The 22,303-nt window shown below is 41.0% G+C and overlaps 1 protein-coding gene and 1 pseudogene across 1 annotated transcript; one reads left to right on the top strand and one right to left on the bottom strand.

Annotated features, from left to right (window-relative positions):
• Positions 1 to 232: 232 nt before the first annotated feature.
• LOC148757489 (uncharacterized) lies at positions 233 to 12,456 on the bottom strand. The gene is given in 4 exon segments (XM_088800726.1): positions 233 to 406; positions 6,861 to 7,388; positions 7,472 to 7,778; positions 12,452 to 12,456. Coding segments are annotated over 4 exon segments (1,014 nt in total).
• A 380-nt stretch (positions 12,457 to 12,836) lies between these two features.
• On the top strand, positions 12,837 to 15,651 carry LOC109437006 (Y-box-binding protein 1 pseudogene; annotated as a pseudogene).
• Positions 15,652 to 22,303: the final 6,652 nt, after the last annotated feature.

Genomic DNA, 22,303 nt, shown 5'->3' with positions numbered 1-22,303 from the left:
TGGCAATGCAATTCTAGATGGGCGGGGCAATAGGGTGTGCTCGGTAGTTTTTACAAAGTCAGTGCAGTTTCTGCTCTCACCCACACAAACTTGTGCTGAAAACACCAAAGCCAACCACCAGAAGGTGGGCTTCTTTTGTGTGAGCAGGTTGCCTGGGTCTTACAAGGGGAGATATGGAAGGCAATAGATTTCTGAGCATCTGAAAACCCAGAGCTGCCTCTGCAACCTGATGCTAGACCTGTGTCTCAGTGGCTGTAGTTGCAGTTATTCTGTTCTGTAATCTGACAGACACTGCTCCTGCTTCTTCTGGAGACTGCTTGTAACTCTGGGACGGCGGGGGTGGCGCGAACTCTGGGAGGGTCAGGGGGAGATGTACAGGCTTGAGTCTTTTCTGGTTCTTGCCTAGCTGTGAGGTTTAAGCCACAGTTCTCAGCTGGGCACAGCAATCTTACGTGCTAATCCTTCAGGCAGGACTGCAGGGCACAGGGAGAGAGCCCAAAGCCTGGATTTTTCCTTTTCCCATGGTCCTTGTGGTCTCCAGTCTGTGTCCTGGGGCCCATAACCCTCCTGTCAGCAGCGTCTCCACACTTCCCCTTTTCTTCCTACCCTACTCGCCCAATTCGCACACCTTCAGGTGATTCATTGTGCAGGTCTCTTAGTTGCTCCTGTGTGATGAGCAGAGAATTATTTGTTGAATTATAGTCATTCAATTTGTTGTAACTTCCACAGATTTCAAGAGCACCCCTCATGCCACCATTTCTGTGACATCACTACATGACTATGCTATGTTTTGAGTTTCAATTGCCCTTGACCCACAAAGCATTTTTTTCCACGTTTTTATTTAAAATGTATTGTAATGGGATCTGCACAAAAGGAGAGGGTGAAGGGTGGGGAACATGCAGGGGACACAGGAACATGATGACAAGGCCAGGGCCACAGCTTCGGCCTTGGAGGAGAGGGAAGAAAACAAAAGGCCAGGGCTGGAGCTGGGGTGGAACAGGGAAGGGAGAGACACTGTAGTGCCATTCCCCCACCCCAGGAAGCACCTCTACTCCCATGTTTCCCCCACTTACCCTGGCCCCCTAAGGTTCCATCTCTTGTCTTGCTTCTGGCATTAGTGGCTCCTTTTCCTCCCCTTGACTTGTTTTCCCGAGAGGGTCTCAGGTAGGATGAGGCTTAGGGCCTGACCCAAACAGCTCCACCTCACAAAGATACTACCTCTGCCATTCTCACCTTTTCTAAATGGTAAGTTTTACCAGTCTAAGACACAGTTACGCCTTTTAAATCCTGCTTGCAAATGAGTTTCTTCATTTCCGATGTCAGGTCTTCATTGTCATATTTTTTCATATGCAATTGAAAACAACATGGCATGTTATCTTTTGCTTTTCTGACTTCTACATGGATGCAGGTGACACCCAGGAGTGGTCACACCTCTCCTAGGAAATAGCCCCAAATATGTGAAGACATTTTTTATTGTCACAATGGGGTGGAAACTGCAGTCCAGGCAACATGAAGGAACCCAATGAATCTTTACCCATTTCAGTGGGAGAGCCAGAGTCTGTATGGGAAAGAGGTGGATGAGAAGATGGGGTAAGTGCTCACAGCACAAAAAGGGATTCCTGCAGGGTAGGAATTAGTCCAGTGGAAAAGATAGCGTAGGAGGAATAACTCCTGACAAATGCACTTAGTGTGTGGAGATAAACGATTGGTCCTAAAAACCATACTAATCTGAGTGCCGCTAATACACTGTGGTGTAATCCACACTGATGGTTGGTTCATAGTTTATTTCTGTAGTATTTAATCTCATATTAAATTGACCTATGGTTTCTTTTTGTTTTTCTTCCGTCCCACCCTTTTTTCCCCCTCCTCCTGCCCCTCCTCCAATTCAAGCCGTTGTTTCTCAGTCTAGTTGTGTAGGACACAGCTCCCTGGTCCATGCTGGTATTATGAGCCTTGCGCTCCCCTCCACTGAGGCAGCTGGTCGCCAGTCTTTGGTCGTCTGTTCACAGCAGCTCACAGCAGCTCTTGCTGGCTGCCAGCCACTCACGATGGCTGCTGGCCACTCATGGCAGCACACAGAAGCACACAGCAGCCCGCAGCAGCACACAGCAGCTCACGCCAACCTCCAGCTGCTCACAGCAGCCCAGCTCCAGGGAGAGTTGTTGTTCACAATCTTAGCTGTAGCAGGTGCAGCTCACTGGTCCATGTGGGAATCCAACTGGTGGCCTTCGGCATTAGGAGCACGGTGCTGCAACCACCTGAGCCACCGGGCTGGCCCGACCTATGGTTTTAACTCTGATTTGCCTGACATGAAAGAACACATAACACTACTTTCAGAAAGCAAGCTTTTTTATATAAAAAGTAATCTCTTAACATTTGAGTGTATGGTGTCATCAGTCTCTATATGCAAACCAAGTTTTGGACGGGGTTCCACTCTGTTGTGAATGGTTACAAGTGCAAATTAACAAAAATGTTTTGAGAGTGAATATATGAAATTTCCAATTTTCCCAACAACAAAATGTTCTCATTGTATACTGCTCACCTAAATTATTTCATTGAGTGCTCCAAGCTCAAAAGATTTATACTTATTCCTGAAATGTTGATTTCATATTTTTTCCATATTTGCTTCTATTTTCACTTCATGTAAATCAAGGAGTATACGATGGGTTGTACTTTGGTAAAACTGAGGACATAAATATAATCCTATAGTGTATATTCATAAATGTGAGGCAGGTTTTAGAGATCACAGTCTGAAATTGCACCACTATTGTATTTTTATTATAGTGTAAGAAATGTCATGAGCCAGAATGTGGAGGGAATAACTCAAGTGCAAGTACGTGACCCATAAATTGTATGTTCCTTGATCCCACGATGGAAGGAAATTGTTATCAATTCCTTCAACCTCGAGAGCCCAAAGCACTTCTCGTTTATTATGAAGTACCCTATGGAGGTGGAATATAACAGTGTTCATACAAGTAACATGATTCATTCAGGGTTATGAAAAATGATTAACTGTATTCATTAAAAACATGAGCCCAAATATACATTCCCAATAACACGGGCAAGAAGTAATGCCAGCCCTTAGGTGGGAAACACACACACACACACACACACACAACCTTTCCGGTTCTTTTCATTTAGGTGCTCTCTCAGATTACTGCTCTCTACAATTTCCAAGAGCAAAACAAATTTTTCATTACTATTGATATACAAGTTATTGCCAGTCAATGGAAAAAAGTCACCATTTCCTCTGCATTATTTCTACCACAGAATCACCCCCCAGTAACCTATCACTCTCCTCCCATGAAAAACCCAGCCCTCAATGTCCAGCCTGCTGTTTCTTGGTCTGTTTGGTATTCTTTCCTATGACCTACAGGGGCTTGTCTAGAGGTGGGCATCCTAAGCCTACTTTGTATGAAGACTGGTAACATAGTTTAACATTACTCTCTGCCTTCCTGATGCTAATTCATACAATAATGAATCTGATATTCAGTGTCTTTGTTTTTCCAGGGGATATGGATATGAATGAACAATGCCTAATGAAGTAGGCCCTTTCATTGTATTGATTGCTTCCCAGGGACCATCATGAAAGGCTTGTAAGTTCAACAGACTTTGAACTTCAGGTTAAAAATCATAAATAGTAATATAGTCTTTTCCAGAAAAGTCAAATAACTAAATATTATAAACATTAAAAATAATGGGCTGTTTGTACACATCTTTGTTCCTGTGATATATACCATGTCCTGAATTTTAAAAGTTTGCTTTGTAATTGTTCTGAAGCATATAATGTCACGGGTTAATCTCAGAGAACTAGAGACTTACCATATTTCCCCAAAAATAAGACCTAACTGGAAAATAAGCCCTAGCATGATTTTTCAGGATGCTCGTAATATAAGCACTACTCCCAAAATAAGCCCCAGTTAAGATCGTCAGCCAGACAGACACATTTAGTACATCAATTACAACACACAATGAACATATTGAATTTTAAAATAACAATATTAATATATAATTAAATTATTGACACTAATACTTAAAATAAATTATAATATAAATTATAATTAAATATTTGTAAGTACCCAAATGGGCGCCTTTGGGTGAGAGGTAAACACCTATCTAAACAGATGAACTAGAGACTGATTGCCCAATGACCAGTTGGAGTACAGAATAAATAATGTGCGCACTTGATAACGAACGGACGTGATTGTGTCTAATATGAATCTTCATAATTCAATACATCGTGCATTGTAATGGATGTACTTAATGCACTCATGCGAAATAAAGAAACGTTTTCTGAATTTTGGTGCCTGCAATTTTTTGTTGCTTTTGCGTGGACCATCATTCTTAACTTGTCATTATTTTTGTTGCCACTCCTGTCTCGTAAGTCTTCAATTAACACTTGATTTAATGGTAGATTTAAAGGGAACAATATTTTGACCCCCAGACAAGATGAGTGCAAAAAGAAAGAGCCATCCCATTGAGTACAAGAAAGGAATTGTGGAGGACTCCCAGGGCAAGAATCTTACAGCTTTCTACAAAAAGAATAAGTTGGATCTCCGAATGGTCTGAAAATGGCGAGCAGAGTACGATAACCTCATTCAACAGGTGGACAAGGGAAATGCTAAGAAGCGCAAGTGTGGATCAGGTCGGCAACCATTATTTCCTGAGCTGGAAGACATCATCTGTGAATGGGTTGCTGACAGGAGAGCAAAGGCTTTGGTTGTGCTCAGGGCTGACATTCAGGCATTTGCCCTTGCAGTGGCACCACAGTTAGAAATATCCCAGAAGAATTCAAAGCATCACAACACTTGCTGGATGGCTTCCTTCAGTGATATGAACTGCCTCTAAGATCGACAACACTGTTCAAGCTGAAAGATACTGGAGTTATTTAAACACACACCTGCATTCAAGTCCTTTGTTGACGGCATCGACTTTTCTAAATACCAACTCTCCAACATGATTGCTATGGATGAAACTGCAGTGTTTATAGGCCAAGGATCTCAAACGACAATTGATCAGAGGGGTGCCTCGTCAATCTACATTCCCTCCACTGGTTATGAAAGTACACGTGTTACCTGTATTTTGGCAATTCGTCTGAATGGAAAAACAGCCCCATCTCTAATCATCACTAAGGGCAAGAAAGATAAGGTTGGACGTGTTTCAGGCATTTATGTTCTTGAAACCGAAAAAGCCTGGTGCACATAAACAGTTATAAGGAAGTGGGTTGATTTAATGCTGCCACTTGTTTTGTGAGGTGGCCAAAGAGGTCTGCTAGTCTGGGATTCAGCCAGCACTCACCGCACTAAAGACATGAAGAACTTTCTTGTAGAGAGAAGAATAGATCAAATAATGATTCCTGCAGGAATGACTGCCTATCTCCAGACTCTTGATATTGCAATAAACAAGCCATTCAAGGACGATTTGCCCATGGAAATAAATGACTACATTGAAAATAAAATGGAGAGAAATCAGCGTGGAAACTTTGTGAAGCCTAGCCTGCAAGAGGTCGTGACTTAAGTGAAGGATTCATGGGATAAAATCACTGAGAGCTGTGTTGCCAATGCACTACGAGCAGGCTAAATGGACAAGAAGTGCTCATTTAAGGAGAGCTGTTTTCCTGGACATGAGAGATTAGGGCCAATGGTTATACAGGACATGGAGCTGCAAGAAATTCAAGCTGGAATTAGGGGTTTGGAGAATTATGACGATGTTCCAGAAGAAGATGACATGACTGTATTTGAATAAATGTAGATTTTTGTACATGAATGAATAAATGTAGATTGTTGTACATGAAAAAAATAAGATATCTCCTGAAAATAAGCTCTAATGCATCTTTTGTAGCAAAAATTAATATAAGACCCGGTCTTATTTTCGGGGAAATACGGTAATTATTCCTAGTATGGAATGCTGACTGTGTGGTCAGTTGTGAGACTTGCTTAAATTCACTACACTTGTAAGGGTTCTCCCCAGTATGAAATCTTAAATGAATCCTGAGGACAGTTTCCTAGTATTTCCATGTTCAGTATATCACCGTGTTTTCCCAAAAATAAGACTTAGCTGGACCATCAGCTTTAATGTGTCTTTTGGAGCAAAAATTAATATAAGACCTGGTCTTATTTTAATATAAGTCTGGGTATAATATAATAGAATGCTGGGTCTTATATTAATTTTTGCTCCAAAAGATGCATTAGAGCTGATGGTCCGGCTAGGTCTTATTTTCAGTGAAACGGTAGTGTAGTTTCCATCCTGTGTGAATTTTGTCATTACTCCAAAGGCATAGACATTTGGTGAAGAGCCTATGACATTCAAATTTGTAAGGTTGCTCTCCAGTATGAATCCTCTGATGTCCCACACTTTTGACCTTTGGGTAAAAGCATTAACACACACATCAATTTTGTGTGGTTTCTCTCAAGGATGTATATTCTGATGTCCAGTGAATTGTGAGACCTGGAAATAGGCTCTGCCACATACATTTACATAACTTCTCTTCCCTATGGGGTCTCTGCTGTTGATTAATACTTGAACTCAAAGTAATGCCTTTGTCACACTCATTGCACCTGTAAAAATCTTGCCACACACTAATTTGTGTGATTTCTCTCCTGGATGCATTTTCATATATCCAGTAGAGAGTGAGCTCTAATTTAAAGTTTTGCCACATTCACTGCATGTGCAAATATGAACTACTGGATGAACCCCAAGTTTAAGGCAATACCTAAAAGCCTTCCACATCCAGTACATTTATCAAGTCTCTCGCCAGTATGGTAAGTTAGGGTTCAGCTCACACTAAAGACTTTGTCATACTTGTGACATTTTTAAGGTTTTTCTCTCAGATGTCTAGTATGTATTCTCAGATGTCTTACAAGGGGTGAGGTGTAACTAAAGACCTTGCCACAGTTGGTACATTTGTAATGTTTCTCTCCACTATGGATTACCTGATGTCTGGTTAGGTTTGAATGCTCACTAAAGGCTTTGCCACACACATTACATTTGTAAGGTTTCTATACAGTATGAATTCTCTGATGATCTGTAAGGTGTGATTTCTGTACAAAGACCTTGCCACAGTCATTACATTTGTAAGGTTTCTCTCCACTATGGATAAACTGATGTCTAGTCAGGTGTGAACACACAATAAAGGCTTTGCAACATTCATTACATTTGTAAGGTTTGTCTCCACTATGGATAAACTGATGTCTAGTCAGGTATGAACACACAACAAAGGCTTTGCAACATTCATTACATTTGTAAGGTTTGTCTCCACTATGGATTAACTGATGTTTAGACAGGTTTGAACGCACACAAATGGCCTTGCCACATTTCTTACATTTGTATGGTTTGTCTCCTATATGAATTCTCTGATGACTTGTAAGGTGGAATTTCTGACTAAAGACCTTTTCACACTCATTACTTTGTAAGGTTTTTCACCAGTATTAATGCTTTGATGATGTACATGGTTTGATTTTTTTACTAAAACCTTGCCACACTCATTACATTTGTAAGGTTTCTCTCCAGTATGCAGTACCTGATGATAAGTTAGGCTTGACCACACCCTAAAGGCTTTGCCACACTCACTACATTTGTAAGGTGTTTCTCCAGTATGGATGAACTGATTGTAAGTTAGGCTCCACCACACCCTAAAGGCTTTGCCACACTTGTTACATTTGTATCTTTTCTCTCCTGTATGAATGCTCTGATGACTTGCCAGATGTGATTTTCTATGAAAAGTTTTACCACGCTCAGTACACTTGTAAGGTTTTTCTCCAGTATGGATTATCTGATGTCTAGTTAGGGTTGAACGCACCCTAAATTCTTTGCCACAATCATTACATTTGTAAGAATTTTTCCTTCATGCTTTCTGGTCTGTTATTAGTATTGAACGATTCCTAAGGTCATTCCCATATATATATATATATATATATATATATATATATATATATATATATATATATATATATATTAGAAATGTGGGCTTGGGCACTAGGAGGCATTCCTTGAAGTGGAGAAACAGAGGAAGTATTGTTGATAGACTTCTCAGTTACTTTACATTCATAAGTTTTCCCTTCATGATGAATTATCTCTACATCAGCCAGATGTGACTAGAAGCTTAGTCCAAGCCTATTTTGAATAGGCTTATTTCCTGCTTGCTTTCTACCATGTTGATCTCTCCTATCAGGAAGATGGTTTTTATGAGTTATAGGCATTCCTTGGTAATTTGTTTCATCATCTCTCCACTGACATGCAAAGTCATGCATATTTTTCTGTATTTCTCTGAAGGGAACATTTTTTATTACATGGCTGTCATGTCTTCTAAACATCACTATTTGGAAGATTTCTCTTGTATTATTGGGTCTTGTTGGTTTTAATTTCTTGATCACATATGGAGGACAGATATCTACAAGATATAAAAAGACCATAGTTTTCTTATTAATGAGTTCCTAAATAAAAGTTTCAGGGGCCCGCCTGGTGGCTCAGGCGGTTGGAGCTCCGTGCTCCTAACACCGAAGGCTGCCGGTTCGATTCCCACACGGGCCAGTACCAGATGCCTCAAGGTTGCTGGTTCAACTCCTCAACTCCCGCAAGGGATGGTGGGCTGTGCCCCCTGCAACTGACAACAACAACCGGACCTGGAGCTGACCTGTGCACCCTCCACAACTAAGATTGAAAAGACAACAACTTGACTTGGAAAAGCCCTGGAAGTACACACTGTTCCCCAATAAAGTCCTGTTCACCTTCCCCACTCCCACAAAAAAAAAAAAAAGAATAAAAGAATAAAAATGTGAAGAAAAAAAAAAGAAAATCAGAGACAAGCATTGATGAGGATATGGGAGAGAGAGAACACTAGTGCAATGTTGGTGGGAATGTAAATTGGTGCAGCCACCATGGAAAGCAGTATGGAGGTTCCTCAAAATATTCAAAAAAAGGAAAACCACATGATCAAGCCATTGCATTTCTTGGAATATATATATATATATATATATATATATATATATATATATATATATATATATATATATCACTATCTCAAAGACATACCTGCAAACCCATGCTCATTGCAGCATTATGTACAAAAGCCAATACATGGAAACCAATCAAGTGTCCAACAACAGGTAAATAAATAAATAAATGAACTATGATGACATTATGCTATGTGAAATAATTCAAACAGAGAAAGACAAATAGTGTATAATTTCACTTCTACAGCTTTCTTCTACAGCTTTCTGTGGAATCTAAAAAAAAAAAAAGAAAAAGAAAGCCAAATAGAAAAAGAGGAGAAACAGTGGTTTCCAGGGGCAGTGTGAGTGGCAGGAATGGGATGTTAATTAGAATACATTCTTCCAGTAATAAGATGAATAAATTATGATGGTCATGTTAATTAACCTACTATGGTAATTATTTAGCAATATACATGTATATCAAATATCACCATGTACACTTTAAATTTACAGTATGTTATATGTTAAAAGCTAGGAACAAAAGAAAGTACAAAAGAATATTCAAAGAGATCCTGGCTTACCATTGCATAAAAAAGATTTCCAAATAGAAGATTTCAAAAGAAGAGAGAGAGCCAAAACTAACAAGAGGAAGGGGGGAAAAGAGTAAGATTAGAGATAAACATAGAGCATAAAAAATAAGAAAGAATACAAAACTAAGAGTTGGTTCTTCCAAAAGTTCAACAAAATTGAAAAACCCTTCGTTAGGTTAAGAAATAAAGAGAGAAGACTCCAATAATTAAAATTGGAAATGAAAGAAGGGACATTATACTTGCTTATAACTGATCCTACAGAAATCAAAACCATTATAAGAGAATACAATGGGCAATTCTATGCCTAAATATTGGATAATCTAGAAGAAATTAATAAATTCCTAAAACAAAACAAAACAAACCACACACAACCTACCAAAGCTAAAGCAAGAATAAAAAATATGAACAGACCTGTAACTTGTAAGGAGATTAAATAACTAATCAAAAAACATTTAACAAAGAAAAGCTACATAGCTTCACTGCAAAATTCTTCCCAACATTTAAAAAGAATTAACACAAATCTTCCTTAAACACTTCGCTAAAAATTGAAGAGGGAACACTTCCAAACTCATCGTAGGAGGCCAGAATTACGCTAATATCAAAGTAAGACAAAGACAATACAGTGGTACCTCGGTTTTCAAACATAATCCATGAGTTCTGAAATGTTCAAAAACAGCCGACAGCTAGGCCTCAGGATCTTGCACTCAGCGGAAGCTGTGTGACATGTTTGACTTCTGAGTTGTGTTCGAAAACTAAAGCATTTACTTCTGGGTTTACGGCGTTCATAAACCAAAATGTTCTTCAATGGAGACGTTAGAAAACTGAGGTACTACTGTACAAGAAAACCACAGATCAATATCCCCAATGAATACTGATGAAAAAGTATCAGTGAAACAATAATAAATCATATTAAACAGCACATTAAAAGGATTATACACTATGACTAAGGTGGAATGTGTCCTTGGAATGCAAGTATGGTTCAACATATGAAAATCATTCAATGTAATACTGCACAGTAAAAGAACGAATGAAAAAAAAAACACATGATCATCTCAACTGATGCAGAAAAAGCATTTGATAAAAGTTCTCTTTTCATGATAAACACTCCATGAACTAGGAATAAAAATTAACTCCCTCAACACAAAAGACGATACATATGAAAAGCCCACAGCTGACATCATACTCAAAGGTGAAAGACTCAAAGCTTTTCCTCTAAGATCAGGAACAAGACAGACATAATTACTCCCAATATTTCTGTAAACAATGATACTGGAAGCCCTAGCCAGGACAAAGAGGCAAGAGACAGAAATAAGGGGCAGCCGGTTAGCTCAACTGGTTGGAGGCCGTGCTCTTAACAAGGTTGCCAGTTTGATCCCCACATGGCCACTGTGAGTTGCGCCCTCCACAACTAGATTGAAACAACTACTTGACTTGGAGCTTATGGGTCCTGGGAAAACACACTTAAACAAATAAAAAGTTAAAAAGAAAAAAGAAATAAAAGGTATCCAAATAGAAAAAGAGGAAGCAACATTTTCTCTATTCACAGGTGATATAATCTAATATGTCAAAACATGAAAACTCTGCAAAAAAAAAAACACTGCTAGAACTAATGAATGAATGCAGAAAAGTTGCAAGATATGAAATCAAAATGCAAAAATCGATTTTGGTTCTATACATTAACAAAGAACAATCGAACAGGAAATTGACTAAACAATTCCATTACAATAACATCAAAAATAAAACATTTATGCATAAACTTATGAAAGAAAGGGAAAATTTGTGTACTGTTAATGAAAAACTGCTGGAAAAAAATTAGAGAAAACACAAACAAATGCAAAGATATCCCAAGTTTACAGATTTGAAGACAATATTGTCAAGCTGTCAATATTAACCAATATCAACAGATTCAATGTAATTCTCGGGAAATTTACAATAACTTTCTTGAAAAAATACATAAATCCATCATAAGCTTCATATAAAGTCTCAAGAGACTCTAATTGGAAAAAGAAACTTGAAAAAATAAAGTTGAAAGACACACTTCCTTATTTCAGAACTTATTACAAATCTATACTAATGAAAACAATGTCATACTGGAATAAAGACAGAGAGACCAGCAGAACAGAATATAGAGATGTCAGAGAGAAACTCAGGTATATATGGTCTAACAATATTCCACAAGGGTATCAAGACCACTCAATGAAGGAAAGTCACGTTATTCAACCAAAGGTGCTAAGAAAATGGGATATAAACATACAAAATAATAAACTGGGACCAATTCCTTACACCATATACAAAAATTAACCAAAGATGAAACAAACACCAAAACAAAAGACCAAAAACTATAAAACTCATAGAAAACATAGGAGGAAAACTTACATGGGATTCAACAATAATTTATCAGATATGACACCATAAAGACAGGCAACCAAAGTAAACACAGGTAAATTGAACTACATCAAAATAACAAACTATTGTGCACAAAAAAAATACACTCAATTAAGTGAAAAGACAATCCATGGAATAGGAAAAAATATTGGTGAATCATATATGAGATAACATCTTACTACATCACTGACTTATTAAGAAAGAATATAATGTAAGTATAGCCAGATGAAAGGACAGAGAGGGCAAAGTATGGAGAAAGGGCCAGGTGCTTCCATGCTCTTCCCAGCATGCCACCCCCCACCCCACCCTATTCTCCACATGTTCACTAACCTGGAAGCTCTCAGAATACTCTACTTTTGGGTTTTATGTAAGTTTCATTACATAGGCATGATTGATTAAATCACTGGCCATTGGTGATTACACTCAAACTCTAGCCCCTCCCCCCTCCCAAGAGTTCAGGAGGTGGGGCTGAAATTCCAACCCAATAATTATGTTTGGCTCCCACAACAAGTAGACTGATCATCCGTGGGGATTTCCAAAAGTCACCTCATTGTTATAAACAGAGTTGTGAATGAGAGGGACCTGTGATGATTGACACCCACTTTACCTTTAAGACACTGAAAAAATTGCAGGAAGTAAGGACAAGAGACCAAGTGTTATAACAAGAGATCCGCCCACTGCTTTTATCAATCAGGAAACTCCAAGGCTTTTGGGAGCTCGTGTCAGAATGGGATGAAGACCAAATATATATTTCTTATTACAAATCACAGTATCATAAAGTGCTACACCTCAACAAGAACAATAAACCCACATATTCCAATTAAAAAGTGGGCAATGGACTTGAGCAGCTATTTCTCTAGAGATGATATACAAACATATGAAGAGATATTCAGTATCACTAATCATTCCAGAAATACACATCTCAACCACAATGAGGTATCACCTCACACCCATTATGATGGCTACTATTAAAAGAAGAGCAAGTAAGTGTTAGAGAGGCTGTGAAAAAACAGGAGTTCTTCTGTATTACTGTTGGGAAGGTAAGACGTTGTAGCTGTCATGGAAAACAGGGCAATTCAGTTCCTTGAAAATTTAACACTGAATTACCATACACTACAGACTGAATATGGGTGTCCCTCTAAAATTCTGATGCTAAAATGTTCCAACATACAATGGTAGGTGTTTGGGAGGTAAGTAGGTCATGAGCGTGGAACCATCATGAGTAAGACCCTTCCAGAGACCAGCTAGCTCTCCCTCTGCCATGAATAAACAGTGGGAAGTCAGCCATCTGCAACCTAGAAGAGGGTTCTCCTCAGAGTGTAACCATGCTGGGCCCCTGATCTCAGACATTCAGCCCAAAAATTGTGAGATATATTTTCCTGTTAATAGGCCACCCTGTTGGGTACCTTGTTATATGCATGTGAACAGACTAACACACTACACTGTACGATCCAGCAATTCCGCTTGTGGGTACATATACGAAATAGTGGAAGAAGGATCTCGAAGAGATATTTGCATACCCGCGTTCACAGAAGCATTCTTTACAACAGCCAACAGGCAGCAACAACCCAAATGTCCACTGACAGATGACTGGTCAAACACACGTGGTAAATAGGCATAACAGATTATTCAGTGTTGAAAAGAAGGCACTTACACAGTCATTTGCTGCAACATGGATGACCCTTGGGAACATTATGCTAAGTGAAATGAAGCAGTCACAAATAAGACAAATACTATGTAATTCTCTTTATGGGAAGTGCCTACAATAATCAAATTACTAGAAATAGAAAAGAGACTGCCAGGAGCTGAGGGAAAAGGGAAAAAGGGAGAGAAAAAAAAGTGATTTTATATACTCATGGTAATCACTTGAATCCCTTCTCAAATCACAACAAAAAATATATGGTATGGTTTAACTCTGCTAGGCACAAATGATGTGAAATAATGTAAGTTATACGACACAATAAAAAAAGAGACATGAGGAGTTCCATCCGTAGCGGGAGTGGAAAGCAGACCCCAGAGACCCCACTGCCGCCACCGACCTAGTCACCATTACACCTCGGGAGGAGCCGCAGCTGCCGCAGCAGCCCCAGGCCTGTCACGTCACAGCAACCATGAGCAGCGGGGCTGAGACCCAGCAGTCACCGAGCACCGCGGACAGCCGCCAGGGAGCAGCAGCCCCAATGAGGACAAGAAGGTCATTCAAATGAAAGTTTTGGGAATAGCGAAATGGTTCAGTGTAAGAAATGGGTATGGTTTCAACAGGAGTGACACGAATAAAAACGTCTTTGCACACCAGACTGCCATAAAGAATAACCCCAGGAAGTACGTTCGCAGTGTAGGAGATGGAGAAACTGTGGAGTCGTTGAAGGAGAAAAGGGGGGGTGGGGGGTTGCAGCAGATGTCACAGGCCCTGCCCTGGTGGAGTTCCGGGGCAAGGCAGTAAATATGCAGCAGATGGTAACCATGATAAATGCCACGTACATTGCAGGGGTCCTCCACACAATTACCAGCAGAATTACCGGAAGAGTGAGAGTGGGGGAAAGAATGAGGGATGGGAGAGTGCTCCCGAAGGCCAGGCCCCACAGCGCCAGCCCTCCCACAGACTGCGGTTCCTACCTCATTACATTCGGAGACCCGATGGGCGTCCACCACAGTATTCCAACCCTCCTGTGTAGGGAGAAGCAATGGAGGGTGCTGACAACCAGGGTGCAGGAGAACAAGGTAGACCAGTGAGACAGAATATGCATCGGGGGATAGACCATGATTCTGCAAGGCCCTCCTTGCCAAAGACGGCCTAGAGAGGACAGCAATAAAGAAGACAAGGAAAATCAAGGAGATGAAACCCAAAGTCAACAACCACCATGCAGAGCACATATAAAATGTATTATATGTGCTGGACTGAGGCTTGCAAAATAAATTGGTTGCTAGTTTGGAGGGCCCCTGTGACGTGGACAGGACTATGGCCACATATGTTTGAGACTGATAAGAGTGAAGTGAAACACATGTTTTTGTGTGAAAACTGAGCATAACAAAATTGAGTGATAAACACCCTTACCAAGCAACTCCTGGTTGTCATCTAAGAGGCAAACAATTTCTGGTTATCACCTAAGAAGTCAACGAGTCCAAGGAAAAGAGGATAAAAGCAGAACTGCAGAGCAATGCCATGAGCAGTCTGACTGGGCGCTCAGCTAAGACCCTCTGCGAGACTATGGGTGAGACAATATCAAACAGCGTCACCTGCGAGTGGCAAGCCAGGACTCTCTGAAGTTCTTCTTTGCAAGACCAGCTCACCTCAGACCCGTCGTGGGCCCAGTCATCTCTCCCGGACCAGGAACCTTCACCACCTCAATTGACCCTGGGACTTGGTTCATTATGAAATTCTATTCTATTCTGTATAATATTTTGTACTTACCAGAGCATTGGCCTCTGGAGGGACACTGGCTCCCAAATAAAGCTGTGTTACTTACTCTATCTGAACCTGTGTGCCGGGACTTTGTTCCCCACTCGCGTCCCGAGTACCACGCAGGGATGTAGGGCCTGCCGAGGGGTTAATGTCCCCTTGACTTTCAGGAATAGACTGAAAATGTGGCGACTGTCCTTCACAGGCGCTTGCGACACACCACACTGTCGGTACCGCCGTAACTTCAATGACCGACGCAGACACCCAGAAAACCCTAACCCACAAGATGGCAGAGACAAAAGCAGCCAATCCATCAGCTGAAGCTGAGCAAGGAGGGGCTGAGTAAATACCAGCTTACCATCTCTACCATCATCTGGTTTAGTCATCCAACAAGAAAGGAATATGAAATTCCAGAAAGAAGAAATGAACAAAAGATTGGAGGTAAAGATCTTACATGCTTGCATTTTGCCCATTGACCAGATAACAAGAATTATCTGCATTATCTAGGCAGCATGGGGTTTTATTATTTTTACCTAAAGATGAATCTTTTTGGTAATGACAAACATGATTTTTAATTTTAAAAAGTCTGTTTTTTCTCAATACAGTTTTAAAGGTTTTTAAATTGTTTCATATCTGGTGAAGCCGAGATTTTTAATTTGTAAAAAAAATTTACAACTTGATTTTTCTCAAAAAACTCAACAAACTGCAAGCACCTGGTAATAAAGGTCTTAAATTAAAAAAGAGAGAGAGAGACATATAAGGTCAGAGGAATTCCCACTGCATGTATTAGTAGACGCATAACTGTTATGAGTCAATGACACTTAAGGTGTACTTATCCAAAATTCTTAAGTTCCACTCCATAAATATCATCAGGAGAATGTAAGTAACCTTCTGGAGAAAAGAAGTAAATGACCCACAAACAAGAAGGGCTTGTATTCAAGGGCCTTGTAAGTAGCAGCAATTATGTGCAGAAACATGTAGAAGTGGGGTGGAGACCCATAGAGCAGGTCAATGTACAAAGGTGATTAGCAACATATACAGCAAATAAGAGCCAGAGAACAACAGCACAGCACCTAGAAGGGGACCTCAGGGCCCAGGTTCTACATGAGGTTCAAATGGAAACAAACGGGAAACAAAACAGTATTCAAGTCTTCACTCAAGGATACAAGTTCCAGAACTTTAGAAATTTTACAGAACTTACAGGTGTTATAAATACCAGGGGACAAGAAGTCCTTAAAGTCATGCAAGAAATCAGCTAAGTTTCCTGGAAAACACAATGATATATTTAAGTACTAATTCAGTATACCAACGCCAACATGCTGATTCCAGACACTCAATATATTACGGATAGAAAATTGAAAATATATTGTAGAAAAATAAATGAATCTTAAATAACAAACTATGACAAATCAACTTAATGCTATTTCTGTGATTAAGAAAGTGACATATATACACATATGTATATATGTGTGTGTATATATATATATATATATACACACATACATATATACACACACATATATATATATATATATATATATATATATATATATATATATATACATGAAGGGTGCCAAAAAACAATGTATACACATTTTTAAAAAAGGAAAAAAACTGTATTAATTATAATAATATATACTCATAACAAAAGATGAATACAACTCACATTTATTTGACTTTTGCAATTACAAGAGTTACTCAAAGTGGTTACCCCATCAGCATCCAGACACTTCTGATTACGGTGAACTACTGCATGAGCATTGTGGGGACAGAGCTAAGAGAGTCGTTTCCAGGCTCTTGGCCTCATGTGGAAGGGTGCTGGCTCAGTTATTAGATGGCCATCAGCTGTAATCAGATGGCCATCCACTGTGGCTGGTTGGCTATCAGGTGTTACCGGTTAGCCATTAGCCACTAATATAACTGCCGTGGCTACGCTAGGGGAGTGGTCGGTTGGCAGACTGAGTATTGCGGCTGGCAACTGTGGTTAGCAAGTGGATTACAGTGCGGATCGTATTGATCCTGCTTCCTGTGTCTCACCCATCCACCAGCGAGACTGGGGTGCAGGAAGACCCCTCATTGAGGGACTGGTGGATGTTTTCTTTTGTGTCTCAACCAGCCGCCATCGAGAATATAGTGGTATGACTCCCCTATCTATGGCTCCATTGTTGTTCCTTTTTGGCCTCACCATACTCTGCGTCCACCCGACGAGAGTGAGAGTGGGACCAGAGACCCCACATGACACCAAGTTTCTGAATATAGAGTTGGTATACAAAACAAGTTTAACTGCAAAAATAGTATAGTAATTTAAAGACCTTTGAGAGGCTACCTTTCCTTAGAATTTAGAACATATATGGACCAAGCAGTGTTACAATAAAATATCACTGGCTTATAATTATAAGTTGACCAGTTTGTTAATATACAACCTAGGGGGCTCTCAGGAGGTATAGATACAGAGCTCCCCATTAGCTTGATGTTTAAGACACAAATAGAAAAGGAAGGGGAAGAGGGAAAAGACAGACTAGAGGCAAACAAAATAAACAAGTCAAATAAACCAGAGTACTCACAGAACCAAATCCTCCCGAAATGAGGAGCTGGGGGGTCAAAATTTGGTCTCTAACCAGCCCAGCACCGCAGATTGGCCTCAGAGAGACCCCAGATTGGCACAAAGCCCAGATGGTGTATAAATCCAGAACAGGTGCTGGTGATTAGCCTAAGAGAGGCTTTGACAGCAGAGACAAGGGAGTATAAGTTCCCAGCTTGCAGAATAGAGGGGCCACTTCCTATGGCTGTGGGGGTAGTGGTTCATGATAGCTAAGCCAGAAAACTGAGGGGCATACCCATGATTTTCTGCCAGTTTTTTGAGGGGCTTTGTCATGTGGGGTGTTGTCCTGCGGGAGACCCTGCTCGCTGCGCCATTTATCATGCAGGGCTGCCTGCGGTGTCTCTGCTCCCGCTCCCCACACAAGAACGCAGGATATGGTGAGGCCAAAAAGGAACACCCACGGAGCCATAGGTAGGGGAGTCATACCACTATATTCTCTCTGGCGGCACTATACTCTCACTGGAGGCTGGATCCACACTGTCCGCAAACCGCCATCCACGCTTGCCAGCCCAGTCGCCATCTTCTTTCCAGCCCCCATTCTCTCTTTTTCCTCTTCTCTGCTAGCATAGCCATAGCAGTTATTAGTGGCCAATGGCTCACTGGTTACAGCTGACGACCAACTAGCCACAGCTGATGGCCATCCCATCACAGTTGATGGCCATTTACTACCTGAGCCAGCACCTGTCTATGTGAGGCCGAGAGCCTGGAAACTACTTTTTGGGGTTCTGTCCCCACAGGTGTTATGCGGGGTCTCTGGTCCCTCTCCCCACATAAGAATGCAGGACATGGTGAGGCCAAAAAGGAACACCCACGGAGCCATAGCTAAGGGAGTCATACCACTATATTCTCGCTGGCGGTTGGGTTGGAGACACAGGAAGCAGGAGCCACACAATCCGCAACCCGCTGTCCACTTGTCTCTGCCAACCAACCTCACTTGCTAACTGCAGTCCGCCGTGCTAACAGCAATCCACTCTTGCTAGCTCAGCCACCACCTTCTTGCTAGCTCCCATTTGCTGCTAGTTTAGCCACAGCAGTTATATTAGTGGCCAATGGCTCACTGGTTACAGCTGACGGCCAACTACCCACAGCTGATGGCCATCCAATCACAGTTGATGGCCATTTACTACCCGAGCCAGCACCTTTCCACGTGAGGCCGAGAGCCTGGAAACTGCACTCCTGGCTCTGTCCCCACAGGCCTCTATCTCTGGAGTTTCAGAATTAGTGCATATTACCATGTACTTCAGAGAGAGACAAGAGTATGAGACTGACCGTTAGCTATGACAGCGTCCTCAACACTACTAAGGTCAGGGGTAGTGGACCAGGTCTGGGGCATTGCTGGCGCCCCATGGATGTCCCCAAGCATATCCACTTACCTACTGATGCCCCAGCTAGACCACCAGAAGTGCCTCGTGGAGAGGGAAAGTAAAGGAGACAGGGGAGTGGAAGGGTTTAACATCTTTCTGTGAGAGGCTCCTGAGGGAGAGAAAAGAAAGAGTTGAACTCCAGGAGAGGATGTGGGGACAGAGCCCCAGAAAGTAGTTTACAGGCTCTCGGCCTCATGTGGAAAGGTGCTGGCTCGGGTAGTAGATGGCCGTCGGCTGTGGCCAGTTAGCCGATTGGCTGCTAGTATAACTGCTGCGGCTACGGAGGAGAGCCGAGGAGAGTCGAGGAGAGTGGAGGAGAGCCGAGGAGAGTCGAGGAGAGTGGAGGAGAGTCGTTGGTCGGTTGGCACGACAGATGAGGAGGTAGAGTTGAACTCCTGGGTTTCGGCACCAGATGTTTTGTCATTGGAAACCCGTGGTCACTCGCAAAAGGTGAAAGAATTCAGATTCAGAAACGTAGGAGAACAAAGAAAATTTTATTGAAGGTCAGGCAGAGAGAGAATGTTCATGTTTAAAGAAGACAGCTGCCCCAGGTAGTAAGGAGAGAAACACTGGCAGAGGGGTTGCCAGTGCAGTCTTAGAATAGACAACTTCACTTAACTGTAGGCTAGCTTTTTCTCATATAGGAAAGGGTAGGTAAATTTCCTTACAGCAGGAAATGTGATGTATAGACTGAGGTCATTTGATTGACATACGTTGATTATATAACTAGTTTCTTTCTGTGCATGCTGCTACAGAAAAACCCATGGGGGGGGTGTAAGTCTTAATGTTCATTTTATTTTAATTGTATTATAATGAGGCTAGAGTTCAGGTAGCGGCCAGGCTCCAGCACTTTGCACATGTGTTAGGAATGAACTAAATCCAGTTGAGTCTTTTTAGGAGTCTTTGGACAGCTCGATTGATCTCTAGGGGCTGAGCGTGAGCAGTTCCCGGGGAGGGGATGCAGGCCTAGGCAGTCCCTGTTTGGGCTCACTTTTATTTACTCTTTTTGCCTCATCATGGAACAGCTCGCTAAAAAAATAATGATGCTCCACCCAGACCACTTGTCCAACTCCCAGGGGGAGAGTGCAGGTGACATCACTCCTTGAATTCCTGACGTGACCTAGGAGGAAACGGATGGGAACATTTAGCTTCAATAAGCATGCAGGTCCCTGGGGGATCAGGGCCCACTCTAAGCACGTATGGTTCTGCATGTCTGCAGGGGGCCCAGGACATGGCATCTTTAAGTCTCCCTGGGGAGAGCTGTCCTTTCTCTCTAGACCTGTTTCCAGTAGCACTTCTTTCCCCCCGCATCACTGATATTTTTTTTGAAAAATGCCAGTATAGAATAAAGCTAAATACAGATGGATAGAGGAACAGAGAAAGGGAGTGTAGAGTAGTCGTTCAGAGGGATTTTTCATTGTTGTTTCTAATTTACTTCTTTTTGTAAAAGGATAGTAAATGTTTAAAATTATAAGTAACTGCCCAACAGTTTTCCAAAGTGAATGCACATTGTACTTTCTCTGTCAGCAGTATATGATCATTCTAATTCCTCCACATTCTCACTGATGTTTGTTTGTTGTTGTTGTTTTTTTAATTGAGCCATTCTAGAAAATATGAAGTGCTATCTCATTATAGTTTCCCTGGTGTTTAGGATGAATCCATTTCAGAAAATGTGATATATATATATATATATATATATATATATATATATATATATATATGATATTTTACATGTATATGGTATATATGGAGATAGAGAGAGAGAGAGAGAGAGAGAGAGAAATACAGAGAGAGAATGGAATGTTTTTATGCCTTTAAAAATTCTTTCCATAAGCAACAATATGGATGAACTTTGAGGGTATTATCTAAGTGAAATAATCCAGAGACACAAAGACAAAGATTGCATGATCTCAATTATATCTAGAATCTAAAATGGCAAACTCATAAAAGCAAAGAGCAGAATGATGGTTTCCTTAGGTGAGGGTGAGGGAAATGGGGAGACATTGATCAAAAGTTTCAAAGTTTCAGTTATGCAAGATGAGTAAGTTCTGGAGACCTAATGTACAGCATGGGAACTATAGACAATGATACTGTACTATGTATTTGAATTTTCTGAGAAAGTCTTAATGTTCCTCCCACACATACCCATCTTTTCAAAGCCTGCCCAACAGAAACTAATACCCAAAGTTCACATAATTTTAATCTATTTAAGACACTTTTGTGTCTGTTTCATAGTACAAACTGACAAGTAACTTAATGTAGAACCTTAGAATTTCCTGGGAAAATAATATTAGAAGCTATTTTATTCTTTAAAAAGTAAAAGGAATATTAATACCATAATAATTTTAAAAACTCTTCCATACATAGATGGTCCATCAGGGACGATATCGGAACTCATGAAACAGAGAAAGGGAACTGGTCCAAATGAAGTCAAAATCCCCTCTAAAGCACCCCTTCCTTCCACCCAGAGTCCTGAATTCAACCATTTAACTGGTTGTTCTAAACCAAATGTTCTTGGGTGGTAGAAACCATGACAGCTTCATCTGTGTTTTTCAAGGGGCATATAAAGTGGGAACAATGGCTGTATCAGTTTACACCTCCATACCTGGCTCAGTGCTCTTCACCATGGCACCGGGGACCTGGAGGGACTCCAACCTGGGTACCCACCCTGAAACATCCCACAAGGAAAAGATTACTATGTGCCAGACTATAAAACCACTGTTAGCTTTGCCCCTTGAATCAAGGGACACAGTGGCAAGGGTGGAGAGTTTAGGCAGGTGGGTGAGTGGTAGGGAGCACAGTAAGAAGGGAACATAGGGCAAATGTGGCATGTGGATAAAGTGGGGTTGCAGAGAACAAGGTGCATGTGGGATTGTGGGTACAGGGGAGAAAGTGAGAGGCTACAAAGACACATGGTATTGGGGTGCAGTGGGGTAAAATGCATTGCAGAGTTTAAGGGCACAAGGGGTCAAGGTGTAAAAATGAAGAGAACACTGGGTGGTGAAAGCATACTGGGTGCCAGGTGTTGGAAA

Source organism: Rhinolophus sinicus, chromosome 8 (assembly GCF_057876585.1).
Source record: "Rhinolophus sinicus isolate RSI-liver-muscle chromosome 8, RSI-T2T, whole genome shotgun sequence".
NCBI classification, from domain to species: Eukaryota; Metazoa; Chordata; class Mammalia; order Chiroptera; family Rhinolophidae; genus Rhinolophus; species Rhinolophus sinicus.
This window is presented reverse-complemented; position numbering and strand designations above follow the sequence as displayed.